The 21,181-nt window shown below is 26.5% G+C and overlaps 1 protein-coding gene across 1 annotated transcript in view; it reads right to left on the bottom strand.

Annotated features, from left to right (window-relative positions):
* The window catches only part of pip5k1cb (phosphatidylinositol-4-phosphate 5-kinase, type I, gamma b), an 88,037-nt gene that overhangs the window by 3,936 nt on the left and 62,920 nt on the right, over positions 1–21,181 (bottom strand). The window contains exons 8-18 of the mRNA XM_073848623.1: positions 19,408–19,613; positions 19,249–19,332; positions 17,304–17,352; positions 13,786–13,870; positions 13,544–13,705; positions 11,732–11,864; positions 11,293–11,328; positions 10,705–10,827; positions 6,435–6,744; positions 3,028–3,096; positions 990–1,061 (exon numbers count right to left, since the gene is read on the bottom strand). Of these exons, the coding sequence (XP_073704724.1) occupies positions 990–1,061; positions 3,028–3,096; positions 6,435–6,744; positions 10,705–10,827; positions 11,293–11,328; positions 11,732–11,864; positions 13,544–13,705; positions 13,786–13,870; positions 17,304–17,352; positions 19,249–19,332; positions 19,408–19,613 (1,329 nt within the window). The remainder of the gene's footprint in view (positions 1–989; positions 1,062–3,027; positions 3,097–6,434; positions 6,745–10,704; positions 10,828–11,292; positions 11,329–11,731; positions 11,865–13,543; positions 13,706–13,785; positions 13,871–17,303; positions 17,353–19,248; positions 19,333–19,407; positions 19,614–21,181) is intronic.

The following is a 21,181-nucleotide window of genomic DNA, read 5'->3' as shown; positions in this document are numbered from 1 at the left end:
ATAAGCTTAAAACATGTTAAACATTATATATATAATTTGGGTGTTAACATTTAAATTATGCAATTCATTGAACCGCTAATTATACATTCATAATTAATTTAAATTTCTTTATAATATAATATAATATAATATAATATAATATAATATAATATAATATAATATAATATAATATAATATAATATAATATAATATAATATAATATAATATAATATAATATAATATATATAATATAATATAATATAATGAATTGCCTAAATATATTGATTATGGTTAAAATGTGATACTGTATTTTAGGTATTTTAAGTAACCTTTTGAAAGACGACTTCTTTTTATCAAGACTGCATTTATTTGATTAAAAATACCGAAAAAAACTGTACAAACAGAAAAACAATATTAGAGACTGAAGTAATGATGCTGAAAATTCAGCTTTGATCACAGGAATAAATTACATTTTAACAGATATTACCATAGAAAATAGATATTTTAAACTATAAAAATATTATAATATTATAGGAAATCAGCATATTACAATGATTTCTAAAGGATCATGTGACACTGAATACTAGAGTAATGATGCAGAAAATTCAGCTTTGATCACAGAAATAAATTATATTTTTAAAATATATTAAATAATATTCCACAATATTACAGTTTTTTTTGTATTTTTAAAATAAACACAGCCTTGATGAGGATAAAAAAAAACTTTTGAACAGCAGTGCATAATAATACCATTATAATAAATGAAGTACATAAATAATGTGAATAATAACAAGTCAGTAAGTAAATAATGACTCATTTTCAGGTGAACTATTCCTTTAAGACTTTCTACTAATTTAATTGAATGATGAATAGAAGCATGAATGAATGAATTATGGACAATGATGCTCAATGAAACTGTAAGCACAGATGCAGATCTTGAACTAGAGGGGTTTCTCAATGGCCAGAAATCCGTTTTGGGGAAGTGCTTTGGTTTGGAAGCCCAAACTTACTGTGTCGCTTTCATCGTGAGGCTCTGAGCCGTAATGCAGAGGAGAATAAACCCAACTCCTGTCCTCTGGAGGCTGCAGACACACCGCCGCCACAGCAGAGGGTGCCACACACACACACACACACACACACACACACACACACACACACACACACACACACACACACACACACACACACACACACACACACACACACGACAGACAGAGCCGTGCAGACGCATGAAACACAGAGACAGAGACAGAAAGAGCAAACGCATGAGGTGACTGAAAAACATCCAACATTTAGTGGAAGAATAAAACGACAGATCACAGTGAAATGTACCTTGTATCTCCAAACACACACACTATCATACTACACATACTAGATCAGCTGCATGCATGCAATTATGGAAGTTGTTAACTAAAACTAAATCAATTCAAAAAAGAACAAAAAACAAATACATTTTTATTACTTGAAATAAACTTATTTAATGTTAGCTAGTGCAAAAGCACATTTTCATTTAGTTTAACTTGATTTATTAAAATAACTAAAGAAAAATAGCTGAATAAAAAATATATATATATTTATTATATACATAATAAAATGCATTAATATAAATATAAAAGTAATAAAAAACTATTTAAACCTGATTATATCATTTTTTTTTACTTTTTAACAAGTTAACAAAAAATGATTACAAATAATACAAAAAATAGTAGAATAAAATACAATATATTTATATACATAATAAAATGTGTTAATATAAATATAAAAGTAATAAATAATTTAAACCTGATTATATAATTTGTATTACTTTTTAACAAGTTAACAAAAAATTACTACAAATAATACAAAAAATAGTAGAATAAAATAAAAACATATATTGTGTATTTAATTAAAAGCATTCATATAAATATAACAGTAATACAAAATATATATGCAATTTAATAATTGTATTACTTTTAAACAAAAGCTAACAAACAAGGATTAAAAAAGATACAAAAATACTAGAATAAAATAAAAATATATATTATATACATATATAATAAAATGCATTAATATAAACATAATATAAAAGTAATTAAATATATATATATATATATATATATATATATATATATATATATATATATAAATATAAAATCATTATATAATATTTATTACATTTTAACAAAAGTTAACAAAAATAATGAATACAAATAATAAAAAACAAAAACAAACTTTAATTATTAATTGAAATTCATATTAATAAAAATGATTACAATCACTAAAATAATATTATAATTTTTATTCATTGTTTAAATTAGTTTTTATATTTTCATGTTTATGTTTTAATTGTAATTTTTGTTTAGGTAATTTAGTAAAAGTGTTTCTGTTCACTTTTATTAGTTATTTAATGTCTAAATATGTTTTACTCATTTTTATTTCAGTTTTAGCTTTAACTATTTTAGTACATCAAGTTAAACTAAATCAATATGAGAAAATTCTCTTGGCAAATAGCTGAAATAAAATAAGTTTAAGTTTATTTATACACACACACACATAAACATTTCAGTTAACATTTATTTTATGCAAAGTTTTTCAACAGTTTTAAAAATGCTTTTAATTTTAGTTAACTACAATAACCCTATTCTAAATTATACTATTGCCAGTTTTAAGGATGAATATGATAATAATTTTGATATTTATCATCTCCTTTTTGACTGCAAAAAGTTTTTATTTCACACAAAATTTGATTCAAAATTCACAATGATCGTTTTCATTTCTGTTATGATAACGGCACACATTAAACAGCATAGAGCACACTATATGAACCATACTGCACACATACTCTTTTAACATTTAATATTGAGTAAGCAGAAGCTACTTCTATGCTATTAACCCAACATTGTAAAAACACCCTAAAACTACAGTCTACTGCAGGATTTCCCAACCAAGGGTTTGAGATTATAATAGAAATGCCAATGTCCAAATAAATTCAAATATAGACGTTTTAATGTAATATTAAGGAGGTGGTTAGGACGTCCTGCTCTCAGGTGTTCAGATCTGTTCACTTACGACACTGTAGGAGCTGAGCTTCCTCCGCTGGAGAACCGGAGAATAAACCCAATATCTGCCCTCAGCGTACTGACACACACACACACACACACACACACACACACACACACACACACACACACACACACACACACACACAGAGAGAGAGAGAGAGAGAGAGACAGGAGGAAAATGAGGATGAGTAAATAAAAGAGACGGACAGGAAGGAAGAAAACAGATCATGATGATGCTGATGAATGAAACAGATTTCAGCCAACATAAAATCAATCAATTTTTAAAGAGACACAACATTTGGATTTATAGTCTTTTATCATAATGTAATGATTTGCTTTTTATTTTCAGCTCTTGTTTTAAAACCACCTTCATACAGAGACATTTTACAATCAATTTCTACTGGATGAAATCAGTTCTGCTGCTCCCCTGTTTCTTATTAAATGACATTTTGTCATAAATGCGTCATTGTACAGTCAAATCAGCTGCAAGTACTATTACATGTTGACTTAAAAGCTTTAAAAATATGACAGCATTTTAGCGGCAAGTTAAAAAATAACAGAAATCTAAGATTATGAGATTAAAGTCGTAATAATTCGAGAATAAAGTCTTAATGAGAATAAAGTCAAAATACTACAAATTGAAATTATGAGAATAAAGTGTAATTTTATAATATAATATTTTTAATATATAATATTATAAATATTATTGTATTATTATAAATATTTTTCTAATTATAAATATAAATAATATAATTTAGAACATATTATATTTATATTCTATAAAATAATATAATATAAATGAAATATTTTAAATTATATTAAAATTTATGTAATATATTTTCACTTTATTAATTGCAATGGCTAGAATTAAATATTTAGATTTTTTAAACTTTATCATGATTATAAATATTTTTTCTTATATATAGAGGCGCTTTAAAGGAGATTAAAGATGATACATAAATTATAGAGACCTCAGTCATATTATATAAATAAATATTATATAAATATATGTATATATATATATATTTTTTTTTTTTTCATTATTCATATATTAAATTATTATTATATTATTAAATATTTGCTATTATAATATTAAAATTAATTCACTTGGCTTACATGTAAATTTCACTTCAAAAATGACCATGGCTTTAATATGAAGAACTTAAATGTGAACCTGCACCACAAAACCATATTTATACATCATCTGAAAGCTGAAATAGATGCAAAAAAATCAATATACTGAGAAAATCGCCTTTAAAGCTGTCCAAATTAAGTTCTAAGCAATGCATATTACTAATCAAAAATTAAGTTTCAATATATTTACAGTCGGAAATTTACAAAATAATACAAAATAATCCTTTTTGGCATAAAAGAAAAATTGATTATTCTGACCTATGCAATGTATTTTTGGCTATTGCTACAAATATATCCATGCAACTTAAATCTGGTTTTGTGGTCCAGGGTCACAAACATGTAAATGCAAAATTAAAGACAGAGATAGGAAGAAACACAGAGAGAGAAGCTAAAAATGGAAAGGAAATTAGAGGCGATTATCTCCAACTGAGAGGAAACCACAGCATGAGATTAACACACACATTCTGTGTCTCACACTAAAATCCTCACAGCACCAAAACATTTTCAAACACACGCTCACTGTGTCCAAACCAGACCTGACGAGACAAAATCAGGTCACACTGAGCAGCTCGTTGCTGTAATCATGTCAGGTCATGCGGTTCGGACACAGTCTGAGTTCACTTCAAGAACTTCAATCAGACTATCAGTTTAGAAAAGCTGAACCTGAACGCGTTAAAGCCTTGATGTAGGAAAGAGAAGCTCTTGACACTCAGAGAGAGATGTAAAGACAGTACATGCATGCACTCTTTCACACATGTGTTACCTTCATAACTCCACTAGATCATCCAGACTGGCGCTCTGTGGAACACGTCACTTATAATAATTAACCCCACACCACATAAACTCACCAAATTGGGTGATTTGTGACATTTTGTTTAAGTGAAATGAACGTGTTTCCTGTAAAACATATATATATTTGAGTGCTGCATGCACAATATGCTGTATTGATAGCAAATACAGGGTTCCCACACTGAAAAAAACAATAAGTACATTTACTTAATTTTTATTTTGCATGTTTTTGCACGCACATTTTTTTTGGTAAAATATAAGTAAAATCAACTTAACTAAGTTAAGTAAAATTAGCAAAAGAAAAGTAAATTTCACATGTACTGTACAGTTATAGTTTGATGCGTAATTTCTTCTTAATTATTTTAAGTTTACCCAGCAGTCCTCGAGTACAATTCACTCATCCACGGTTTGTAAACTTTACTCAAACATCATTGCACTGAGAAAAAAAAACATTAAAGCATGTGGTTCACTTACAAACATGTACGAAAGCAAGTAGGCAGCTCCTTATTGAATGAGTAATTTTGAGAAAACTGCAAGTTAAAGTAACCATAAAACAGTGTAAATACATCTCGAAAACAGCAAAAAATGTAACCTTATTAATTTTTCATGCTCAAGTGCATGATGGGAACAATGGGAACACGATTTTGATATTTACTTCATCTTTGTTAAAATAAACAACAAAAGTAAAATATACTTATAAGTTCAAATTTGAAATTCTACAAGTTTAAATTAAGTACTAACATTGAATTTACTCTTGTTTTATTCTTCCCTGAAGTAAATAATTTAATGTAGAAACTACATTTGTTTTTCTGTATTATTTCCTTCACCACAAAATAATGTTTATCAGTGCATTTTTTTGACCAATGCATTTCTATGCAGTTCCTACACACAATATTATTTTTTAGAGACTGAACTCACTAAAAGCAGATTCTGTAATATTAAATATTATATTATTATACTATTTTATATTTGCTCAAGTATAACTACTCTGAAATAAATGATTAAAAATGTAAATGTTGCCTAATTCTATCTATATAAAGTTCAAAACTTTAAGCTTTTACAGCTGCTTTAAACTTTCAAGCTAAGCCAACCTAAGCTAAGCCATTTGTCTTGACAAACTTTTTTATCTAGTTACCTTTTTTAAAATTCCATGGCGGAAACCGGCTTCCAAAGAATTATGATTAGCATGCAAAATCTTTGAATTTTGTATAGTTATTTTAATAAATCCCTCCATTTTAATTGGGTACAGCTAATTTTGGCAGATAATTTTCAAAAATTACAGTGTTATTCACATTTTCCGCACAATTTCAAAATTCCACATTTATTTTTGTGATTGTAGGAACCCTGTATGTAACACTTTATAGACTCAATATGAAATGACGTTTTTGAGCTGACCGCCATCAAATACCTGATGAACGTCTTAAACCTCAAAGCTGATAATCCTTGAATAACGTCACTTTGAAATGAATTTGGAATCATTCTCATACTTACAAAATAGATGTCAGTGGTTGACGCAACTTCTTCATCCAGTGATTCGCGGCTTTGGGTCTCTGAGATTCTGTCCAGGTCGAGACGCTGTGTGTTTGGGCTGAAAGCGGGCGGCTCTGCTGCTGCAGGGGCTGGAGCTGTTTCAAGGGTCCTGGTTTCTGTCAAAGGAGCCGTTTCCACGGGAATTGTTGTCTGGGTGGTTGTGTCATCACGAAGAGTTGCCTGGGAGACGGTTTCCTGGGTTACAGGTGCTGAAGCGGCTGTTTTGGGGACGAGGTCATCAGTGTCTGGAGGAGGAACATCCATCACCGCACTTAAAAAAAGAGAAGAGCAAATACAGTCATAAATTATTTATTATTATTAAAAATGATTAATTTTCTTTATAATGGGGAGAAATGTAAAATAATCATTAGCTAATAATTAATTACTGATTATAAATATATATGTGACCCTGGACCACAAAACCAGTCTTAAGTCGCTGGGGTATATTTGTAGCAATAGCCAAAAATACATTGCATGGGTCAAAAATTTAGATTTTTCTTTTATGCCAAAAATCATTAGGAAATTAATTAAAGATCATGTTCCATGAAGATTTTTTGTAAAATTCCTACTATAAATATATCAAAATGTAATTTTTGATTTGTAAAATGCAGTGTTAAGAACCTATTTGGAGAACTTTAAAGGTGATTTTCTCAGTATTTTGATTTTTTTGCACCCTCAGATTCCAGATTTTCAAATAGATGTATCTCGGTCAAATATTGTCCTATCCTAACAAACCATACATCAATAGAAAGCTTATTTATGGAGCTTTCATATGATGTATAAATGTCAGTTTTGTAAAATTTAACTATATATATATATATATATATTTACATGCAAAATAATTACATCTAAATAAAAATATTATTAAAAATAAACTAAATGTTTAAACATGGAATAAAAAAACCCACATGGAATAAAGCTGAAATTATATATACAAAATATTAAATTTAATATGTATCAATATACACTACCGTTCAAAAGTTTGGGGTCAGTAAGATTTTTAATGTTTTTTAAAGAAGTCTCTTATGTTCATCAAGGCTGCATTTATTCGATCATAAATACTGAGAAAACTAGTAATATTGAAAAATGTTATTACAACATAAAATAATGTTTTTTATTTTAATATACTTCAAAATATAATTAATTTCTGTGATGCAAAGCTGAATTTTTATCAGCTGTTACTCCAGTCTTAAGTGTCACATGATCCTTCAGAAATCATTCTAATTTGCTGATTTATTATTAGAATGATCTATATTGGATAATATCAACAGTTGTGCTGCCAAATATTTTTTGGAACCTGTGATTTTTTTTTTCCAGGATTCTTTCATAAATAACAAGTTTAAAAAGTACAGTGTTTATTCAAAATATAAATATTTTATAACAATGTAAATTATTTATTATTAACTTTCAATAAACTTTTAATTATTAACTTAATACATCCTTGGTGAATAAAAGTATTAATTTCTTAAAAAAAAAAAAAAAAGAAACAATAAAAATGTACTGACCCCACACTTTTGAATGGTAGTGTATACATTATAATTTTTTGTAAAAATAACAAAAATCTAAATCTGAATAATAAAAATCTTCAAAGTTATAGTTAAATGGTAAATGATCCATAAACCATAAAATCATAGTACATTTAAAACCTCCTTCAGTCTTATTGTGGCATTTTTGAAGGGAACTACACCTTAATTCTTGTTTTTTTTTTTCTTTCAATTCAGAATTGTAAGATATAAACAAAGAAATGCAACATAGAAAGTCAAAAATATCCGGAAAAAATGTGATAAAAACAAAATTGTTAAAAAGTCACAATTTCACTTTTTAACGAATTATTACTTTTTTATTAATTAATTACTAATAATTACTTTATTAAATTATAAATTACTCAAATTATTAAAATATACATATTTTTTATAATGGGGAAAATTTGAATAATCATTAGCTAATAATTAATAAAAAAATTCTTATGCTCTTATGCTCATCATAGTTCCATTTATTTGATCAAAAATACAGAAAAAAGAAAACATTACTGCAGTTCAAAATAACATTTTTTATATACTTTAAAATATAATTTATTCTCGTGATGCAAAGCTGAATCTTCATTATCCATTACTCCAGTCTTCAGTGTCACATGATCCTTCAGAAATCATTCTAATAAGCTGATTTATTACTTTTATTATCAGTGTTGGAAAGTGTTTTGCTGCTTAATATTTTTTTGGAACCTGTGATACATTTTTCAGCATTCTTTCATAAATAAAAAGTTAAAAAGAACAGCATTTATTTAAAACAAAAGTCTTTTTCTAACAATAAAAGTCTTTGCTATTACTTTTTGTGAATTTAACACATCCTTGCTGAATAAATGTTTTAATTTCTTCCAAAGAGAGAAAGAATGAAAAAACTGACTAGCTTTAAACTTTAAAGGTTATTACAAAAGTTTTTTATTTTAAATAAATGCTATTCTTTTTAATGTTTTATTCATCAAAGAATCCTGAAAAAGTCTCATAGGTTGCAAAAAAAAAAAATACTACTTCCAATACTGATAATAAATCAGTATATTAGAAGGATTTCTGAAGGATCATGTGACACTTAAGACTGGAGTAATGACAATGATAATTCAGCTTTGTGTCACAAAAATATTTATTAAAATAGAAAATCGCTATTTTAAATTGCATTAACATTTCACAATATTGCCGTTTTTTAAACGCAGCCTTGGCAAACAGAAAAGTCTCCTTGAGTCATTTAACCTGACAGACATGTGCAGACAAACTTCACCGTTTCTATAATGAATTGAAAGTGACAGAAGTGTTTAACATGAGGAGTAAAGCACAAACAGATGGTCTGCTGTAAAGCTCTCTAGACCATATGGCCAAAGCCTACACCTGTATCACACAGATACACAGCTTCTGTAGGATGACAATAATACCTCAGAAAACAGATGCATATTTCATATTTCCAGCAGGAACAGCAGACAACGCTCTGGCAAAGTGATTTGGCATGCGAATTAGGATGCATGCTGGGAGCTGGTCTGGTATAACATATAGCTTGTCATTATCCCAACATAAAACACCATTACACTAAATTTAGGATTTTTTTTTTTTAAATGCAACTAAAATTTCCATGCATTTGGATTACAGTTTTAACATAGACTAATAGACTAAACCGTAAAAAATTGTGGTATAGTTTTTATTATTAGCTATTTAATGTTATTGACACACTTTTAAAATGCACTTATTGAAATAACTTAGATTTCAGTTGATTAAAATGTATGAGATGGAAATTCTTAAAATGCATTCAGTTTATTAGTATTATTAGAAAAATCTTTTATAATCTTTTATAATTTGAGAAAAATTTTATATGCAATTTAAATACATTAATTAATTATATGAAATTACATTTTTGTTAACTGGAATTAAGCTATAAAACACATAAAGCTGAAATCAAGCTGAAATGAAATATAATAGAAATATTAGGTAACATTTAATAAGTTAAAAAACTAATTAAATTTAATAAAATTGTTTTTAATACCTGAATTAAAGCTGAAATAAAATATACTAAAAATTTAAATATAATTCAATATTTTATAGTTACTTGTAAAAAGAACTAGTTTTTTATTGTATCACTTTATTGTATTTTATACATTTGAAATGTTAAATAAATATATTAAATAAAATTATAACAATAAAAAAACAAAATATCATTTAAGAAAATTGTTTTCAACACCTGGAAAAAAGCTTAAATGTAAATATAATTAAAAATTCAATATTTTCTAGTTACTTGTACAAGAAAAAAAATAGTTTTTTTATTATATAAATTTATTATATTTTATAAATTTGAAACATACAGTAAAAACAATATATTAAATAAAATTATAATATAATTTTTAAAAAATGCAATTTAAGAAAAAATATCAATTTATTATATTTTATAAATTTGAAATGTTGCTTTGGAAGCCACCTAAAATACAATGTTTAGTAGAAGTGCTAAAATGACAAAACTCACATAAAAATAAATGACAAAGTGCAGGCTCACACATTTACATTTATGCATTTGGCATTATATATTTATCTAAAGCAGCATACACTGCATTCAAGATATACATCTTTTCAGTTCATGCATTCCCTGGGAATTAAAATCATGACCTTGTTTATTAACTGAAAATATGCAGTTAACTCATATGCATGTTTTTGGTAGTGATTTGTGGCAGTAAAATCGAGGTCATGTTTGAACATACTGTGTCAGAGAGATGACTGGCTCCTTCTCCTCCTCCTCCTCCTCTTCTCTCTCTCTCTTCACCTCCACTTGAACAGTGATGGTCTGCTGGTCTTCCTCGTGTACATCCACCACTTCATGCGTCCTGCAAATCAAGCACATTCAACCAGAAAACCTCAATAAACTCATTTAACACAGGTTTTTGGAGGAGAGATACTCTGTATTTTTGTCTTGTTTTCCAGCATAAATATCTAAACAAATTTTTAAATAAAAATTTACTTGAGAAGCAAAATCTTAAAATGTATCAAAATTAAGAGAATTGAGATTTAGAAAAAAACAAAACAAAGGGAAAACAAAAATATTTTTCTGCTCTCATTGGCAGCTATTTTTTCTTGTTTTCAGCGAAAACATTTTTTTAATTCAATTGAAAAAAATATTTGACTTAATTTTGATTAATCTGTCTAAAAACAGGACTTAATATCTTAGGTCTTTTTAGCATCTCAAGGAAATATATATTAATTTAAGACTCCAAAATACCAAGTAAGAAAATTTAGATGAGCATATAAAGCCAGTTTGTAAATAAAAATACAGTTGTGCAAATGACGCTTACCTTCCTTCAGCGTCTTTCAGAGACAATGTGTGTCTTCTGTGAAAAGAAGCATCTTTGTCATAATTTTTTACTGCATTAATTATGCCTCATAATACACTTTACAATGCATTTGTATGATCTTGTGAATAATTACTACCACAGCTGTAATATAATACTCATCTATTCATTATTACACCTTTAGAAAGTACAGTATAATCCATTAAAACTTCAGATGTAACAAGGAATCTGCAAATATTATAATGCATTTTAATTTTGGTTGCAATTATTTATGAGAATATGTAATGCATTACTGGTTACATTATGAATATCTTTATGGTGCATCCTACTTGAGGCTTAAAGTTAAGTGTCACTGTTGTTTCTTCTCTGCTTTATGCTATCATGTACATATTTCATGACTGAAAATGAAATCAGCTCTTTAAACGAGGTGATTAATGTTGACCTGTAGCGCGGGTGTTCTGTGGTGTCTGACGGAGAGCGTTCTGGGATTGATATGGAGGTGTTTGAGGACAGAGTTGTTGCCACAGATGCTGTGGTCGCTTCCTCGAAAGATGGAGGAGTGCAAGACTGCAGACCTGAGAGAATAAATAAGCAAACTGTTTAGTTTTAAAGCTCAGATTTCAGATTTGGAACTAGTGCAGGAAGAGTAAATGATGAGTGAACATTTCATTGTATCACTTTGTAAACATTATGGGAATGTTACTTTTGAAAGTTTAAAATGTTACTTTTTAAATGTTAAATGTACTTTTAAATGAACATTCTGAAACTAATAGCAACATTTAAAAACATCAAACATGCAAATAAAACGTTTCAGGAAAAAAATATGGATTATACACATATATAACGTTTTTGTGCTAACAAGATTATTAAGGACCATTTGCTCATAACTCTAAGAGAACCTTACCAGAACCTTTTGAGAATGTTCTCTGTAAGTGAACTTTTTTTTAATTGTAAATGATATTATGTTTAAAAATGTCCAAAACGTTGACACTGTCATAGTCAAATGTACTATCCAAAGTTCTGCTGATCCAAAAAATGTCTATATTCATTATATTTGTACACTAAGTCGTAAATGTATTACTTTTTTTTGTTAACCTAGCAACACATTTGACCACAAATTAACCATAGTTTTGCTACACTAACCATAGTTTAACCATGGCATTTGTAGCAAAACTGTGGTTATACAAAAACACATGGGTACTACACTTTTACTATAGTAAAACAGCTGTTCATTTTCTTCAAGGATATGCATTTGTGTACACTTTTTCTTTTTTTTCTTTGTTTTGTTTTTATAACTGCACTGTCTTTCAATAATTCAAGCCCTTTTCAAGCACCTCCTCAGGAATATTGCTATTTTTCAAGGGTTTTCCAGGACTTAGATTTCAAAAAGTCAAATTCAAGCACTTTAAGCACCCTAACAATAAGAAATAGCAATCAAGTGCATTGTATTATGGGCTTCATTCTGCTCAAATGCTGTTTTAAACCAGTGTTGGTTTTGACAACCATCTTAGATTTAGTCTTAGTCTTAGTCTTTTGGACTAAAATGGTTATTAGTTTTAGTCCAATTTTAGTCACTTCTATATGTGATAGTTTTAGTCCAATTTTAGTCGACGAAAAGTCAAGAAGGTTTTAGTCTAGTTTTAGTCAAAAAAAGGCGGGAAAAGTCTTTTAACAAATTAATGTAGGTCAGTAAGAATTTTGCTGTTGGGTAGTGTCACTTATAAGTTCTGAAAATAGCAGATCTATAGTTCAACACAATGTGAGCTTCCGGATCGACTATTTTCACCAATAATTACAATAATGAAGGAATGTTTTAAAACATAAAAGACAAACAAGGATGGAATGCTAAAACGGCTTGCCATAGTAGTATGGCAAAGAGTATTTAATGCTAAAACGGCTTGCCATAGCGGCAGATACTTTTTCGGTTTTAATCGGCATGCACAATAAGCAGAAATGTCATGCATTTTAAACGTCTGACGGACCACCCACTAACATTTTCGTCTATTCTCGTCTCGTCAACGAAAACTCACACACGTCTCGTCATGTTTTAGTCATCAACGAGCCATTTTTATCTCGTCAACGTCTCGTTTTCGTCATGGAAAAAAAGTGGCGTCAACGAAATGATTTCGTCATCGTCATCGCTGACGAAAACAACACTGTTTTAAACATGGCCAAAAGTGGTGAAAAAAGGTTTCCATGCAAAATAGCCCTTTAAAAAGCATGCACATAAAAAGCAAAGAAGCAAGCAGATCACCATCGTTTTCCAACACAGGGAAGCTTCGCGCTCCTCTCAGATCATAGATATTCTCGTCTCGTTCTGAGGGAAGCTGACTGGCCGACCAGGCCGTTCCGGGACCGCTGAATTTGGAAACGCTCAGCATCACACGGCCCTTCTTAGCAGGAGATGCCTTTAGTGCTGGAGAAACCCAGAATCAGACTTTTGTTAGATATCTATTTTTACTTTTCATTACTACAATCATTCTGTGGGTCACTCACAAGTGCTTTTCCTGAACACGGTGCTGCTCATGAACCTGAAGAAGCGGTCAGCGTAGAAGTTTGGCCGGTGGACAGAAACGGTGTCCTGAAAGACAGAACAGACACAGAGAAGACATGTGAGCATTTATTTATTTATTAAAGGTTTTTTTGTGATGGAGAGAAAAAGACAGACTGGTTTTAAAGTAGAAAAGCGAATGGAAAGAGACGTTCTCTCAGACGTACAGTATCTACAGCGAAACCAAACACAAGCGATCCTTATCAAAGTCTGTCCAGTGTCTCAGTGAATCTCCAGCAAACAGCTCATGCATTAATAAATGAGGGCCACGGGGTGAAATTACCCTATTGGGGCATCAGGACCACATTCAATATTCACCTGTCTGTGCATCATAGTTTGCATTTATACAGTGTTATATATGTGTGTTAATGACAATATTTCACTCCTGCATCATATGCAATATATAGAAAATTTTAAAGGGCCCAAAATAAAATACAAAATTAAATAAAAACATTGCATTTAAGTTAAAAAACAATAAACAAACAAACAATTTAAAAATTAAATGGTTGTCCAGATTTACTTGGTTAAGAGTAAAGTCCTTAAAAGGACAGTTATTGCATTTTTTATTTATAGATAAATAATTTTAAATTAAATTCAATAAATTTTAATAGCTACAAGGCACCATGTGTTTATACATATACAAGTTTTTGAACAGTAAGATATTTAATGTTTTTTTTTTAAAGAAGTCTCTTCTGCTCACCAAGAGCATCCTGCATCATATGCAATATATAGAAAATTTTAAAGGGCCCAAAATAAAACATAATATTAAATAAAAAACATTGCATTTAAGTAAAAAAATAATAAACAAACAAACAATTAAAAAAATAAATGGTTGTCCAGATTTACTTGGTTAAGAGTAAAGTCTTTAAAAGGACAGTTATTGTATTTTTTATTTATAGATAAATAATTTTAAATTAAATTCAATAAATTTTAATAACTACAAGGCACCATGTGTTTATACATATACAAGTTTTTGAACAGTAAGATATTTAATGTTTTTTTTTTAAAGAAGTCTCTTCTGCTCACCAAGAGCATCCTGCATCATATGCAATATATAACACATTTTAAAGGGCCCAAAATAAAACATAATATTAAATAAAAAACATTGCATTTAATTAAAAAAATAATAAACAAACAAACAATTTTAAAATTAAATGGTTGTCCAGATTTACTTGGTTAAGAGTAAAGTCCTTAAAAGGACAGTTATTGTATTTTTTATTTATAGATAAATAATTTTAAATTAAATTCAATAAATTTTAATAGCTACAAGGCACCATGTGTTTATACATATACAAGTTTTTGAACAGTAAGATATTTAATGTTTTTTTTTTTAAAGAAGTCTCTTCTGCTCACCAAGAGCATCCTGCATCATATGCAATATATAACACATTTTAAAGGGCCCAAAATAAAACATAATATTAAATAAAAAACATTGCATTTAAGTCAAAAAATAATAAACAAACAAACAATTTAAAAATTAAATGGTTGTCCAGATTTACTTGGTTAAGAGTAAAGTCCTTAAAAGGACAGTTATTGTATTTTTTATTTATAGCTAATTAATTGTTTATTAAATTCAATAAATTTTAATAACTACAAGGCACCATGTGTTTATACATATACAAGTTTTTGAACAGTAAGATATTAAATTTTTTTTTAAGAAGTCTCTTCTGCTCACCAAGCCTGTAATTATTTGATCCAAAAATACTGCAAAAACAGTAAAATTCTGAAATGTATATTTTTTAATTTTCAATATTTAAAATAACTGTTTTCTATTTGAATATACCTAAAAATGTAATTTATTCCTGTGATTTCAAAGCTGAATTTTCAGCATCATTACTCCAGTCTTCAGTGACATGATTCTTGGATTTTTTTTTCAGGTTTCTTTGGTGAATAGAAAGTTTAGAAGAAAAGCATTTATCTGAAATAGAAATCTTTTGTACATTATAAATGTCTTTATCATCACTTTTGATCCATTTAAAGCATCCTTGCTAAAAAAAAAAAAAGTATTCATTCATGAAATTTCTTTCCAAAATAAATAAATAAATATTAAAATAAACAATTATTAAAAAAGCTTTTTCATTTCAGATAAATAAATAAAGATCATGTGATACTGAAGACTGGAGTAAAAAGTAGACAGTTATAAAAATAAAATAAAATAAGTATTTACAATTAAATGAATTAAATGAAACTAAAAGCACAAGCACTGTGAAATAAAATAAGTTATAAAATAATGTTATATAATAAACAAAAAAATATATATATTGCCCCAATTTTACAAATAACAAAATAAATAAATAAACACAAACTATAGAATAATTATTTAAAATAATATTTTTATTAAAAAAAAGAAAGAAATAAAATAAAAAATTATTACAAATGCTTTCTATTTCAAATAAATGCTGATCTTTGGATCTTTTTTTAATTATCAAAGAATCCTGTTCTTGTTTCTTGAACCAGAATCGCTAATTTAAAAAATATAAATATTTTAAATAGTAAATGAATTAGTAATTTATATTTTTATTTAGTAACAACAATATTGAAAATTTTACTTAATAGCAATACAAATAATTTTGGTTTTAATAATCATATTTTAAATCGGAATTGCTCATTTTAAAATAAAATAAAATAATAAATATGTTATTATTATTATTATTTATTATATTTTTATTTAGCAGCAATAATAATAAAAATAATAACAACAGCAATTATTATTGTTTTTGTTTTTACATTTAAAATCAGAATCACTCATTAACAAGGATTTAGAGTTTTCACTGATGTAGAGAAGAGAGCAGATCTGAAATGTGCTTTATGAATAATTATGAACAAGATCAAATAAATGCTGATCTTTGGATCTTTTTTTAATTATCAAAGAATCCTGAAACAAATTGTACCCAACTTTTTTAAAATATTGATATTAATAATATTATTATTGTTTCTTGAACAGCAAATCAGCATATTAGAATGACTTGAGACTGGAGTAACGATGCTCAAAATTCAGCTTTGATCACAGAAATAAATTACATTTTAACAGATATTCAAATAGAACGCAGTTATTTTAAATAGTAAAAATATTTCAAAATTTTACTGTATTTTGGATCAAATAAATGCATGCTTAAACTTAAAAAAAACATTCAAAATATTACTGTTCAAAAACTTGACTGGTAGTGTATATTTAAATATAAATACTTTAAAATTCAAAAATTTCTAAATCTTACATCCGGCTCCTAAATATGATATAATATTTGAGATAATTATGCTCCTACATGTAACATTGTATTTAAATGTTACATCTAAATCTAAAAACTAAAAATTAGGTTTTTTATTGGGATAGGAGATGAATTCATCCCAGTTACTGTAAATGAACAGCATCAGAAGTGTAATGTATTAATGCTCTGAAATGGTAGAATTATGATGTTTTCTAACGGTGAAGATGAAGATGTATTTGAGTGCATGTGTTTCTCACCCCGTCATGCACCAGAGCTTTCCACGTATGTTCCAGCTTCTTTATGAGTCTGCAGTAAAAACAGAAAACACAAAGATCAGCTTCACTTTACAAACTCACAGACTTACAAAAGCACAGACTGCTGAGTGTCCTGATGGAGAGCTTCGGATTTGTTTTTGTGACTTAATGCAGTCTTCTAAAAATGTTACATAAGAGCATAAAACAACCTTTAAATGCTCGAGAAGATTATAAAGCCATGTGGCTCATCGCAGCCACTCTTTATAAGATTCACTAATGTGACTCAGCAAAAGAGCACAAATACAATCAAAGAAAGAAAATATAAAACATCGAAACTACAGGCCACCTGCACCATATGCAAAAAAAAAAAAAAAAAAAAGATATATAATAAAATATAAAAAAAAAACAATCGCTATTAAAATAATAATAATAATAAATAATAATAAATAATTAAATACTTTTTTATTTTGCAATGAAATATTACAATAATAATATTTATTTGTTTATTTGTTTGTTTTTATTTAATTTAGAACAAAATTAAATAATAAAAAATAAAACCAGTAAATAAATGGCCAGATTTCTTTAATTTAGAGGGACGTTTATAAGCTATATAAATGTCCATATGTAATATAAGCCAATGAAAACAAGCTAATTTAGCTTAAAAACAATTTTGCCACTAAACTACAGTATTATATAAATAAATGGTCACATTTACTTAATTAAGAGTCTTAAAAGGTAGAGAGTTAAAATTAAATAAAATACAATAAAACTAAATATTTTTTTTTAAATCACAACTGCTATTAAATAAATAAGTAATAATAACAATACAATTAAATAAATTAATACACAATAATAATAATAATAATAATAATAATAATAATAATAAATATGTTAAATAATATTTTTTTCTATTTTGCCATCAAACATTTTAATAGTAATATTTATTTTATTTATTTAACAAAATATTATTAATTAATAAATAAAAAAATACACTTAAATAAATAATAATAATAATAATAATAATAATAATAATAATAAAATTTGTATTATTGTTTTATTTTTAAATACAATTTTTTCTATTTTGCCATCAAACATTTTAATAGTAATATGTGTTTATTTTATTATTATTATTATTATTATTATTTATTGGTTTAATTTAATTTAATTTTGTTCTGAATTAAATAAATTAAAAATAAACACATTTTAATAGTAATATGTGTTTATTTTTAAATTTTTAAAATAAAATAAAATAATTGTATTATTTTTCTACTAAATGTCTGTTTTTTTTACAGTGAAATATTACAATAGTAATATTTCTTTTTATTTAGCTATTTATATTTTAAATAGTAAATTAATTAGTAATTTATATTTTTATTTAGTGACAACAATAATGATAATTTTATTTAATAGCAATAATAATGATATATAATTATTATTATTATTGCTATTAAATAAAAGAAAAACACACAAAATCACATTTTAAACCAGAATCGCTAATAAAAAAAAAAAAAAAAAAAAAAAAAAAAAAATTATATATATATATATATATATATATATATATATATATATATATTTTTTTTTTTTTTTTAAATAGTAAATTAATTAATAATTTATATTTTTATTTAGTAACAACAATAATGATAATTTTATTTAATAGCAATACAAATAATTTTGGTTTTAATAATCATATTTTAAATCGGAATTGCTCATTTTAAAATAAAATAAAATAATAAATATGTTATTATTATTATTATTTATTATATTTTTATTTAGCAGCAATAATAATAAAAATAATAACAACAGCAATTATTATTGTTTTTGTTTTTACATTTAAAATCAGAATCACTCATTAAAAAGGATTTAGAGTTTTCACTGATGTAGAGAAGAGAGCAGATCTGAAATGCTTTATGAATGAACTGATTTTATTTGATTATCATTATTGTGTGACCTGTAGGACTGCAGGATGTCGATTAGGCCGACGAAGAGCAGGAGTCTCTCTCCTTTCCCGTTCACAGCAGGAATCCCACCCATCCTGCAGAGAGAGCAGAAAATCAGTGTGTGCTGCTTCATCAAATCAATCTGGTGATGTTAACTGAGAGAAACACACGTGTCGTCCGTGTCTATGGAGCCGCCGCACGCCGCTCCTCCCTGAATGGACTCCATGGCGGTGGAATAAAGCGCTCGCTGTGCGGCCGGCCTTTTCTCATCGCTGCTGCCCTGAGATCCCTCCATCTGCTGATCGCGCTCCGCCTGATCCAGATTATGAACACCCAGCAACAGGCTGTAGTCCATGATCTTAAAGCTCTCCAACACCTGCACACAAACAACACACCTTCACTAGAACAACCTACACACTTTATATCAGAACTAACACAACTAGGACTGCATGATTCATCAAAATACATTTAAAAAGAAATTTAAATACTCGATTTGAAATATTATAGAACAATATTTAGAACAGTATTTTCTTACTTTGTATTTATTTAGAATTCTTTATATTTTTATTTGGTAGCAATAATGCTTATAATTTTTTATTTTGATTTAGTAGCAAGAATTATTATTATTATTGTTATTATTAATTAGTAATATTTCCTATTTGGTTTTTATGCAGTCGCAATAATAATAATAATAATAATAATAATAATAATAATAATAACAAACTTTTTTTCACATTTTGAATCAGAATCACTAATAATAAAAAAAATGTAATTATTATTACTATTCTTTTTTTTTTTTTAAATAGTTGTATGTCTAAGTAAAATTTTAGCCAAATATTGTAGCGCTACCAGTAAGAAAAACAATCACATTTTAAATCAGAATTGCTAATTTGAATATAAAATAAAATAATAAATATGTTATTATTATTATTGTTATTATTATTATTATTATTTGTAATTTAAAAAATTTGTAGTAATAATAATAAAAATAACAACAATTATTATTATAATTTTTTTTTACGTTTAAAATCAGAATCACTAATTAAAAAAAAAACAATAATAAAATTAAATAATTTTGTTATTATTATTATTTATAGTTGTATGGCTAAAAAATAACACAAATATTGTAGGCCTTATTTTTTGTTTTTACATTGAAACCAGAATCACTAATTAAAATAATAATAATAATAATTCATTAAAATAATGTTATTATTATTATTATTAAATTTTTTTTATATAGTTGTATGGCTAAATAACCAAAAAAAATATTGTAACCCTACGACAAGTAAAAAAACTAAAAAACTAAAACTAAAACTAAAATAAAATGCTATTATTATTATGTATTTTATTTTTTATATAGTTGTATGGCTAAATAATCACAAAATTTTAGCCAAATATTGTAGCTCAACGAGTAAGAAAAACAAACCAGTAATTTTTGGTTTTAATCCCATTTTAAACCAGAATTGCTCATTTTAAAATAAAATAAAATGTTATTATTATTTATTTATTTATGTTTCTTTTTTTAACAGTAAAATATTACAATAGTAATATTTCTTATTATTTAGCAATTTATATTTTAAATAGTAAATTAATCATTTATATTTTCATAAATTGTACATAAATCTTTAGTCTGCATCAACAAACAATCAGAAAAAAATAATGATCATTTTATTTAATAGCAATAATAATAACAATATATAATTATTGTTGTTATTGCTATTAAATAAAATCATCATTATTATTATTAACTAGGGCTGCATGATTAATCATAATGAAATCAAAATCAGTATATAACTAATAAATAAATAAATAAATAAATATATATAAAAAAAATATATATATATATAAGTATATATAAATAAATAAATATAAATATATATATATATATATATATATATATATATATATATATATATATATATATATATATATATATATATATAT

This window comes from Garra rufa, chromosome 10 (genome assembly GCF_049309525.1).
Source record: "Garra rufa chromosome 10, GarRuf1.0, whole genome shotgun sequence".
NCBI classification, from domain to species: Eukaryota; Metazoa; Chordata; class Actinopteri; order Cypriniformes; family Cyprinidae; genus Garra; species Garra rufa.
This window is presented reverse-complemented; position numbering and strand designations above follow the sequence as displayed.